This window comes from Corvus hawaiiensis, chromosome 28 (assembly GCF_020740725.1).
Source record: "Corvus hawaiiensis isolate bCorHaw1 chromosome 28, bCorHaw1.pri.cur, whole genome shotgun sequence".
NCBI classification, from domain to species: Eukaryota; Metazoa; Chordata; class Aves; order Passeriformes; family Corvidae; genus Corvus; species Corvus hawaiiensis.
Window position 1 is genome coordinate 5,052,584 of NC_063240.1, and position 10,915 is coordinate 5,063,498.

A 10,915-nucleotide genomic window follows, 5' to 3' on the forward strand; every position below is an offset into this window, starting at 1 on the left:
CGTGGGGTGGGGGGGTCTTGGTGGCTTCATGGACCCTCGGGGAGGGGGTGGCGAGGGCCTGGGAGGGTCCGTCCAGCTCCTGCTGCTGTTGGGGTCCAACCCAGCTCCCCGTAAGGAGAAATTCCAAGGGGGAATTTTTATGCCCAGGGCGGGCTTAGATTTTCTTAGTGATTTTTTTTGCATTGTACAGTCACTATTTTGGGTTGTTTTGGGTTGTTTTAATTATTTTCCCTCCCCTCCTTTCCGTGCCCCTCCTCCTCCCCCTTTATTTTTGTTTTTGAGAGCGGGTGACTTTCCACTTTATTTTTCTTTTTTGCATATCGATTTAAAAATAATAAAAAAAGAGCCTAAATCAGTTTTTTCGGGGGAGGGTTTTGGAGAGAAAATTAAACTAAAGGAGCGGCCCCAGCTGCAGCCGCCGCCCTCCCCCCAGCGTTGCGTATCTTAACTCAGGTAAAAAAGGAAAATGAGAAAAGAAAAAAAACCACAAAAGACAAAAAAAAAGAAAAAAAAGGAATAAAAAAATAAACCACATTCTACCTCTGAGCGCGGCGGCCTCGGGCGCACCCGGGGCCCCGGTGAAAGATTTCAGTTTTGCAAAACATTCAGGTATTGAGACTTTTTGATTATTATTAAAAAAAAAAAAAAAATTAAAAATTAAAAAAAAAAAAAGAGAAAATAAACTTAAAAAAAAACACTGAAAGTTTACATTTTATAATAACATTATTATACAGATTGTATTTAAACGTCAGAATATTTAAGACAATTGTAACCCTGTAAAGTGAAGAAATATTAAAAAAAAAAAAAAAAAAAGGTTGTGGTTTTTGGGGGGGGGGGGGGAGGGGGCGTGCCCAGGGGTGCTCACAGGTTGTCCATAGGATTTCCTTATTGGAGTATACCTGTGGGACTGTGGGGTGTCAATGGGTTTATGGGGTGTCCATGGAGTCCCCATAGGGCTGTGGGGTGTCCAAGGGCCCCCTCACAGCTGTGGGGTGCTCATGGAGTTCCCACGAAGCTATGGGGTGCCCATAGGATTGTGGGCTGTCCATGGAGTCCCTATAGGGCTGTGGGGTGTCCATAGGGTTCTCACGAAGCTATGGGGTGCCCATAGGATTGTGGGCTGTCCATGGAGTCCCTATAGGGCTGTGGGGTGTCCATAGGGTTCTCACGAAGCTATGGGGTGCCCATAGGATTGTGGGCTGTCCATGGAGTCCCTATAGGGCTGTGGGGTGTCCGTAGGATTGGGGAGTATCCAGGGGTACCCCTTAGGGTTGTGGAGTGCTCATGGGGTTCCCACAAAGCTATGGGGTGCCCATAGGGCTGTGGGGTGTCCATAGGATTGGGGAGTATCCAGGGGTACCCCTTAGGGTTGTAGAGTGCTCATGGGGTTCCCACGAAGCTATGGGGTGCCCATAGGGCTGTGGGCTGTCCATGGAGTCCCTATAGGGCTGTGGGGTGTCCATAGGATTGGGGAGCAGCCAGGGGTACCCTTAGGGTTGTGGGGTGCTCATGAGCTTCCCACGAAGCTCTGCGTGTCCACACGAAACTCTGGGGTGTCCACGGAGTCCCTATAGGGCTGTGGGGTGTCCACAGGGTTATGGGGTATCCAAAGGGTGCCCATAAGGCTGTAGGGTGTCCCTGGGGTCTCCATGTGCCCACGCGGTGTCCCGGGTCACCCATCCAGCGCCGACCGGGGCGGGCCCTGCTGAGCTTCCTGCCGCGTGCGCAGCTGCCGCCCCGCGCGCCCGCGGCGGCGCCGCTGCTGATTGGTCGGCGCCGGACGGGGGAGGCGGCGCTCTGGGCCGCGGCCGCGCTCTCTGTGGCCCTGGCGGACCGCGAAGATGGCGGCGCCCATGGAGGTGGCGCTGGTGTCGGACGCGGCGGGGCCGCTCTGCAACTGCTCGGTCTGGGAGCTGCACTCGGGCTCGGCCCTGCCCGGGTACCGCGGCGGCAACAGCGGCCCGCGCGGACTCGCTCTGCTGGGCGGCGAGCACCTGCTGGGGGCCCAGCTCGGCAAGAGCTACATCAACGTCTGGGAGCTCCAGAGGAAGGTACCGGCGCGGCGGGCGGGCCCGGGCGGCCTCGGCTCGGGGGACGCCCCCGGGCCTCGCGGGGGGACTCCGGGCCCCGTGGGGATGTGACGGGGCCACCCTCCGTGCGGACCCCGCGGCCCTGTGATGAGGAGCTCCTCCGTCCACAGAGACCCCCAAATCCATGGTCAGACCCCCCCCCCATGGCCCCTCTTCGCCACAAAGACCCCCCATGGCCCCTTTCTTCATGGAGACTCCCCTCTGTGCTCAGAGACCCCCATGGCCCCTCTCTCCACAGAGACCCCCCCAGTCCCTGGTTAGACCCTCAGGCCCTCCCTCCCTCCATTCCGACCCCCATCACCACGGGCAGGTGCCCCCCATCCCTCTCTTTGCAAAGACCCTCACAGTGATCCCCCTGAGCCCCCATGTCGGGGGGCCCTGCCTGCAGCCCCTTCCCCCCTCTGAGCCTTTCTGTGCTGTCTCTGTCCCAGGACCAGCTGCAGCAGAAGATCATCTGCCCCGGGCCTGTGACCTGCCTGACCGCCTCTCCCAACGGGCTCTACGTCCTGGCGGGGGTCGCTGAGAGCATCTACCTGTGGGAGGTACGGAGGTGCTGGGACGGTCGGGGCCACACAGACTCACACCCTGGCCAGTCAGGGAGTGTCCCCATCCCTCAGATGTCTGTAAATCCTGATCCTGGGGTGCCACAGCAGGCAAAGGCTGTACTGCCCGCAGCCCGTGAGGCAGCTCGTCAAAGTAGGAGTGGGAGAAATCCAGGGAGAGGCTTCACTCTGCCTCCTTCTCCTCTTTCCAAGCATCTGCGATGCCTCAGGGGTCGGGCGTTGCCCCCACCAGGCAGCAGCACAGGACCTGGTTTTCCTTCAGTGCTTCTCTCACATTTCAGCTGCGTATTTGTGTGTGCCCAGGGTGCCAGCAGACCCTGCTGTGCTCTGGTCACTGTCCTGCTGGTTAATTACCGCTGGATTACTCGGGATTACGCTGGGTTCCCAGCACACCAGTGAGCAAATAAAAGCAGTAGCTTGTCCTGAGCCCGGGATTAAACCCCAGGATGCCTCACCTGGAGAGCTCCCCGTGCCAGGGGAGGTTTGAGCCTCATGGTGTGGGTGGCTCTGCCTGAACTCATCGGGCTTTGCTTGTACCAATGTGCTTGTGGCAGCACTGGAATGAAATCCCTGATGAGAGAGCAGGGGGCTCAGCCTGCAGTGGGAGCTGCTGCCTGTGATGCTCCAAGCTGGGCCCTGCTCCAGCTCCCATCACCCACAGATGTGTCCAGGGTATGGCACTGTCCCTCTGGCATGTTGGAGAGGCTCCATGGAAACCATCATGGAGCTGGAACCAGCCCTTAGAGCCCTGGATTTGTGTGGTCTGTGAAACCCCTTGAATTGAGGTTGGGTTTGGTTTTTGGGTGTAATTCAGACCATGGGAAGAAGTAGACTCTTATTTTATTTGAGACTCCTTTGCTTCTTGGTTCCCTCCCCATCTGCAGTGGTGCCTTTTAACAAGGAATGCTCCAGGTTTGGGGAATTCCTTGTCCACCCTAAAGCCCCTGCTGGCCCAGGACCATGAGCCACCCCTGGGGTGTCCTGCAGCTCTTATAACCCCACTTCCACCTCCTGAGGACCTGTGGGAAGAGGGAAGAAGTTGCCAAAGTAATATGAATATTAAGAGTGAGCAAGAAATCTTTGCTGCACACTCATGACTTGACCAGAGAAACAGCTCTGGCATCTCTGGCTTCCAGAGTTGGTGTGCCTGGACCTCCTCCACTGCCGTGTGCTGAGTTCCCCTGCGGCCCTGAGTGCCTGCTGTTGTTCCAGCTGTACCTCAGTGATGTCAGTCACTGTCCCTAAGGTGCAAACGGGCTCGTGTGGGCAACAGAACCCACTCTTCTCCCTTCACTGCATCAAGGGCAGGGTGCCACATTATCCCAGGACATCCTTGACACCTTTCTGCCCTTCCCTTCGCTCCAGGTGTCCAATGGGAACCTCCTCGCCATCCTGAACCGACACTACCAGGACCTCACGTGCCTCTGCTTCACCGACGACAGCAGCCACTTCCTCTCGGGGGCCAAGGACTGCCTGGCCCTGGTGTGGAACCTCTACAAGTAAGGGGGGCTGGGGGGCACAGGGATTTTGGAGGCAGGGTTAGCTCTGGCTGAGCCCACAGCTGGGTGTGTGCCCTCCTTGCAGGCAGGGAGCCTTTCCTTGGGGACTCACCTGAGTTTCTTGGGAATGGGCATATGGCTCTGACTTCTTTCCCTGGGTGACACAGACAAATGGTGCCTTTTACCGAGGATCTTTGTCCCCCTGGGTTAGGGAGCTTAGCCCCTCAGCCTCGGTATCTGTGTGCCGGGGCTGCCAGCAGCTCCCATGTCCCATTTGGTCCCTACAGCCAGGAGAGGCATTCCCAGTGGGAGCAGAGGCTGGCCCAGCTCCCTGTGGGGCTCTGTCCTGGCTGACCCACCCGTCTCTGCTCTCCCCACAGTGTGTTGCAGGCAGAGCCCTCCCAGATCCCTGACCCCCGGCACGTCTGGTCCCGGCACAGCCTCCCCATCACCGACCTGTGCTGCGGCTTCGGAGGGCCCCTGGCACGGGCTGCCACCGCCTCCCTCGACCAGACAGCCAAGGTGAGGCTCATTTCAGAGGTGCCAGACCCTGCGGGATCAAAGCCGGGCTCCTGCCAGGTAGCAGGAAGATGTCCCTGTCCCCAAGCTGTCCCGAAGCTTTCCCGGGTTGCAGTGGCTGAATTTCTTGGCTGTCTCTGCAATGACTCAGAGCTGCCAGACCTGGGCTCTGCCTCTCCAACAACAGCAGTTTCTCTGCACCTGCCCCCAGGCTGGACTGCTGCAGTCCCTGTTGTCCTGGGAATTTCGGGGTCAGCTCCTCTGTTTTCCATTGCTGATGTCCACAGGGAGCGGAGCAGACTGGAGCCTGTGGGGCAGGGGATGTTCTGGGGGCAGGATGGCCACAGAGAGGGTTCAGAGCTGTTTTGAAGCTGCCTGGGAAACTTCTTTCCTGGTCACAGAGAGGCTGCTCCTTGGTTCTGCTTTTGGACTCAGTTTCCCAGCCACAGCCAGGAAGGGACGCTGGGGTGGGATGCCAGGGTGTCAGTGTTCCTCCAGTGCAGCCATTAACATTCTCACCCCTGATTCTCCTGTCCCCTCTCACTCCAGCTCTGGGAAATCTCCTCTGGGGAGCTCCTGCTTTCCGTGCTCTTCGACGTGGGGATCATGGCTGTGACTCTGGACCTCTCTGAGTACCACATGTTCTGCGGGGGCATGGACGGGTCCATCTTCCAGGTCGACCTCTGCACCTGGGTGAGTGTGTGGGGCTGCAGGTGTGCCCTGTCACCCTGAGCCACGGTCACCTCCCCACTGGGACTGGTGTGACCTGCCAGGGCATGGGAGGGCCTGGTTCCCCTGTGTCTCCTCTGCCCCCTCCAGACATGGTGATGAACCTGCTGGATTCAGCCTTCCTGAATTTTAACCCCTCTCCTTCCTTTCTTCCTTCCTTCATTTCTGCAGCCGGTCCAGAGAGACCGGACCTTCCAGACAGAGCGGGAGAACGGGAAGGTCTTCAAAGGGCACAGGTGAGGAACCAGACATACCATCTGCCCCCATCTGCCCACCTCACCAGCTTCTGGCAGTCCTGGGGTCATCCTGAGTTTAAACATCCTCTTCCCCATTCCAGGAACCAGGTGACATGTCTGTCAGTCTCCACAGACGGCAGCCTCCTGCTCTCGGGCTCTCACGACGAAACCGTCCGGCTGTGGGACATCCAGAGCAAGCAGTGCCTGAAGACGATGAATCACAAAGGTAGGAATGTCCTTATCTCCAGGATCCTCGCTGCCAGAGGCCACTGCTTGTCTCACCTGTGCTGCCCTGGGCACTCCAGGTGTGTTTCTGCCCCTTGCCTCACACCCTGGGAAGGGCAGAGGCGTTTGAGGGAGCCAAGGCTGTCTGGAGCGGTGCCATGACCTTGCCCCGTGTGTTAACAACCCCCTGTGCACTGTCGGGAGTGAGTCACAGATTTCACCCTGTCGCTGAGGCCACTCAGGATCCTCCTCCTTGTTTTCCCAAGGGAGCAGTCACCCCACATACACCCCAGCTGTGTCTGGAGGGGAGACAGCTCTGTGACCCCGGCAGTGAGTGCCCGTGAGCTCACGGGGCCTGAAGTGAATCCCAGATGAGCAGCCGTCTGGGATTTCAGTCTGATGGCTCCAGTAAACTGCAGGAGCAGCAGTTGGGTGCCTCAGCTACCTCAGAGGGATTTACCCCTCCTGTTGTTAACTGGGTTCCTCCCCCAGTTGTGGTGGTTTCTGGCCCCTGGTGCCACAGTGACTGTGGCATGGCCCAAACCCCCCCCAAAGGTGATGGTGGGGAAAGCCAGACCCTGTTCTTCTGTGAGGGTTGAGCTGCTGCCTCAGGGCAGTCTCTGGAAGCCAGGCTGCCTGCAGACCCTTTTGCTCTCCCCTCTGGCTGCCAAGGACCATCCCTAATTGGGACCCACTGCAGCGCCCATCCAGCCTGGCGCCGCGGGCACTAGAGGGTGAAAACAGACAGAATGGAGCTGTGAGTCATCCGAGCAGGGGGGGCCGGGCTTTGGCTGTGAGCCGGGCCTTGGAGTCCTCCCGAGGCTGCAGGGGAGAGTGGACAGACCAGGCTCTTCCCAGGAGGGGTAGGACTGGGCTGACCCCGAGCTCTGCAGCCTCTGCTGCCTGTGGGCAGGGATTTGGTTTCCCCAGCAGCCCTGGCACCTGCATGACCGTGCTGTGCTGCATATGCTCGGGAATGGGCTGGGAGCCCAGCACCCCTGAGCTGTCCCCACGGGGCCCTGCAGCCTCCCAGCTTGGGGGAATCTGCTGCCCCAACCCAGCCCCCTTTCCATGGATCCCTGTCCCCCCTTGACCTCTCTGAGCAGTGAGCGTGAGCCCCCCAGCAAGGTCTGTCTGCTGCCTCTCCAGTGTGTCCCACTCCCTCCCCAGGGCAGAGGTGACAGGGGTCTGACATGGTGACGTGACAGCAGCCTCTGGCCCGGTGTCCTCGGGACAGCGCGGTCCCTCCGCTTGCCGGGCACACAGGACCCACTGCCCTCCCCTCAGCACTACTGCAAATAAATCCAAGGAGCTGGAGTGTGGCTGAGGGCCAGGCAGGCAGGCCAGGCATGGGGGGCTGTGTCACCAAGGGTGGCTTGTCCTTGGTGGGGGCAGAGCGGGTGGACTTGGAGAAGTCAGGCTGCTGCTCCCGGGTAATGAGCTGTGGCAGTGCTGGCGAGGCAGGGCTGCTCCTGGTCACTCGGTGTGAATGGCACCACTCCAGGGGGAAGCAGGAGACCTGTGGGATGAGGCTGGGAGCCAGTGCTGCCCCCAAATCCCTCCAGGCCTCAATTCCTATCCTGTCACACAAGCTCCATCCTTGTCTCTGCAAACACAGCATGGCACAGACCATCCCCGAGGGCTCGGTCCTGCAAGGCCATCCCGGGATGCTCTGGCCAATCTGTGCTGCTGGCAGCTCTGTCTTGGAAGCTGGGTTATTTGTGTCCCCCCAGCCAAGCCCAGTCTCCGTGCCCAGGCTGGCCTAGGGTCACCCACTGCCTGCTGCCCCAGGCCTTGGGGCAAGGTGATCTGGTACTGGACTTGCATCTGCACAGGGGCCCCAGAGAGGCTGTGGGGCTATGTCTGGGTGGTGACCAGGTTTGGGAAACTCTGGGTTCATTCCCAAGATTTTCTCCTGACCATCTTTGCTGTTCCTTCCTCTCAAACTGCTCCATGAGCTGCCAGTGCAGTGGGAATCTCACTGATGGGCACATGCCTCAGGAGCACAAATGTCTGGTCTTTAAGGAGGGAGTGAAGCCATCAGAGTTGGCCAGGAACAGCTTTGGGGCCCAGCACTCAGCAGAGCCTCTGCTCTGCTGGTGAGACCCAACCTTGGATCCTGGGAGGATCAGATTTCGGAGCAGGCTCTGGAGGGGTAGATGGTGGTGACAGAGCCCTCATCCATGTCAGAGCTGCTTGTGTCCATCTGCTCTGCAGAGACCAAAATCCTCCAGCAGCTCTGAGCTGCCTTAGGCCTCCCCAGGACCCCTCCTTCACCCCACACCCTCCTCCACAGCACTGGCAGCCCCCTCTCAGGTGCATCTGGACCCTCTTCACCTTTCCCTTTGGCCAGGAGAGATGGATAGTCGGGCTGTGGTAGCAGTGGCCGAGCTGCTGTGCCTGCTGGAGGGGGGCTGGGGGCTGCTGTGTCTGACAGGGCGTGGGGGGCTCCCAGCGAGCAGGAGCTGGGAGGAGCAGGAGCTGGGAGGGGGCGGCAGCCGTGAGTAACTGCGGTAATTAACGCGCTCATCAGCTCTGCCATTGAGAGCTGTGATGGATGGTGGCAGCACGGAGCTGCTGATGGATGGCGGCTCAGGGTGGGGGGAGGCCGGGCCCTGCTCCCCCGGGAGTGCCAACTGGCCCTGAGAGCCACAGCCCCGGGCAGGGAGAGCTGCTGGGGAGGGAGGAGAGTCCTGACCACTGCCTGTGCCAGGGTCATACTCGCTGTTCTCGGGGCTACCCGGGGCCTCTGCCTCTCAAATCCACCAGGGTCCAGCCTGACCCGTCCCCTCTGTCCCATCACAGGTCCAGTGACGAACGCCTTCATCGTGCTGGCCCCCTCCAACATGGTCAACCCCGATGGGAAGCCCAGCGTGCCCCTGCCCAAGTTCAGCAGACACCTGCATGGCACCGAGAGCAGCGACGAGCCGGGCACCGAGGGGGTGACGCTGCGCCTGGGGCTGCACCAGCAGGTACTGGGGGCCAGTGGGCAGCTGGGGAGGGGGCACAGACAGCCAGGAGGGGTTGTGCTGGAGCAAAGCTTCTCCTCCAGCTGGTGAGACCTGTTCCTGCTCCCTCCTGCTTCCTCCCCATCCTGGCTGCTGCAGTCATTTGTCCTCTCAGCCCTGTGCTGCAGCATGGGCTGGCTCTGCTGTCCCACCACTTCCTCGGTCCCGGTGTGGCTGTCCCCAGGCAGGGAGGGTCACACACCATCGGTGTCCTGCCCATCGCAGCCTCTCTGCCAGTGGCCCCAGAGCTGCTCCCCTCTGCCAGCATCTGTCTCTGGGCGAGTGACAGTGACAGTCCTGCCAGAGCTGATGGATAAGCTCCCTGTTGGGTTGGTGGCAGCAGGCCAAGGGGCTGTTTGCCTGGCGGAGGGGACAGCAGGATCACCCAGGGTTCCTGCCATGGGCAACCCAGTCTAGGGGCATGGGGGGAGAGGATCTGTCTGCTCTGCCAACCCCTCCGTTCTGATCCCTGCAGGAGCCTGGGCAGAGCTACCTGGAGAAGGCAGAGAGGATGTACTCACAGATGTACTCGACGAGGGAAAAGGTGAGAGCTGCTCCCAGGCTGGGAGTCGGGTACAGACCCCTTGGGGGGGGATCCTTGTCAGCTGATCTGACTCACGAGGCCCCGAGCGAGCTGGGAACGGGAAAAGAGCCCTGGAATCTGCTGGTGACATGGGCAGGAGGGGCTGCAGTTCGAGGAGGAGAAGGGAGGGGACCGAAGGGTTTGCGGTTTACTGCTGAGGGGGGAGCAGCAGCCTGTGCCTGCCAGAGCTGAGGCCCTGACATTTGTCTGTTGTGTTTTCGTGTCACAGAACCTGGTGGGAGACCAGGAGCACCTGACGATCCAGGTGAGCGAGCTGGAGGAGGAGGTGAGCAACCTCCGGAAAATCAACAAGGACCTCTTTGACTTCTCCACTCGCATCATCACCAAACCAGCCAAGTGAAGAGGCTCCCCCCGCCCTCGCACCCCTCCGCCTCTCCCTGTCTGGCTCCTGGGGAAGAACCTGCCCGCCCTCGGGCACTGCCCAGCCGGCTGCGAGCACCCGGCTCACCTCCCCCTGACCCGGCACACGCTGCCGCCTTCACCCGCTCCGTGACACGGGACTGAGACCGGCGCGGGGACTGCGAGGGGACAGCACAGGGACCGTGTTCACCCTGCCTCGGGGCCGGGGGGCACTCGGGCGGCCGCTGCAGGAGGAGCGTTGCCAGCTCCTGGGAGGGCTCAGGATGCAGCTCCTGCTCATTCCCCGTCTCTTCCCCTGCCCCTTTTTTGTTTCTTTTCGTTACTTGACCCTGCAGTGCAGACAGAAAAGTGTTTTTCTCTCAATACCGCTTTGAGATTGGATTTTGGAGACCCCCTTCCGCCCACCCTGCTCTGCGGATTGCTGCTCAGTGCCACCGGACCCCGTGCTTGGGACAGCAGGGGCTGAGCAGCTCCTGCTCCGGGGGTGCAGTGGTGGGGGGGGGGCTGCTGCGACAGGTGGGGGGTCCCTGGCTACCAGGGCTGAGAATGGGGCTCCTGCTCCGTCTGGCGGGCAGGGCCCAGGGTGTCGCTGGGCTTGGAGCACAGGTGGTGATTTTGGGGCGCAGGGTCACACTGGGGAGGGGCGGGGGGGCCAGCAAGGTGCTATTTCCAATCTCGTCAGTCAACAATTTATATATATTTGGATCCAGCAACTCTGTTTTCACGGTGTTTGGGGACTCGGCCTTTTGTATTGTCACAGCATGGCAGCGGGGGTTGTGGGTTTTGTTTAGGTTTATTTTTTACATAAAAGATTTGTTTTTTATAGTGAAAGATGCCCACGTTGGTTTCTTTAACACCCTCTGCGTGGCCACAGACCTTGACCACCCATCACTGCATCCCTGGGGCCACCTACTAGGAGTTGGGAAAGCGCTTCTTTATCCCCAAACTGCCCAGTTGCCTTTGCCCTGGGGGTCCCTCCCTGTCCCTACAGGGTCTTGAGATGTCCCCTGGCCATCCCTCTGTGTCCCCCCACCCTGTTCAATACACCAGGCGCAGATGATTTAAAGTGCATTTTAAAACCG

General features: G+C 59.9%; 1 protein-coding gene across 1 annotated transcript; it reads left to right on the forward strand.

Moving 5' to 3' along the window:
- Positions 1–1,808: 1,808 nt before the first annotated feature.
- On the forward strand, positions 1,809–10,340 carry WDR18 (WD repeat domain 18). Its single transcript, XM_048288230.1, has 10 exons — positions 1,809–2,051; positions 2,522–2,632; positions 4,019–4,152; positions 4,533–4,674; positions 5,221–5,364; positions 5,572–5,636; positions 5,738–5,862; positions 8,667–8,833; positions 9,345–9,413; positions 9,682–10,340. The coding sequence occupies exons 1-10, from the start codon at positions 1,842–1,844 to the stop codon at positions 9,811–9,813; spliced, it is 1,299 nt and encodes a 432-aa protein (XP_048144187.1). The 5' UTR covers positions 1,809–1,841; the 3' UTR covers positions 9,814–10,340.
- The last annotated feature ends 575 nt before the right edge of the window (positions 10,341–10,915 follow it).

Excerpts from the sequence above, each read along its gene's own strand:
- WDR18 (XM_048288230.1), top strand. The coding sequence starts at position 1,842 with ATGGCGGCGCCCATGGAGGTGGCGCTGGTGTCGGACGCGGCGGGGCCG. Across the intron at positions 2,633-4,018 it reads AGAGCATCTACCTGTGGGAG|GTGTCCAATGGGAACCTCCT; the intron begins GTACGGAGGTGC and ends CCTTCGCTCCAG. Across the intron at positions 5,863-8,666 it reads GAAGACGATGAATCACAAAG|GTCCAGTGACGAACGCCTTC; the intron begins GTAGGAATGTCC and ends GTCCCATCACAG.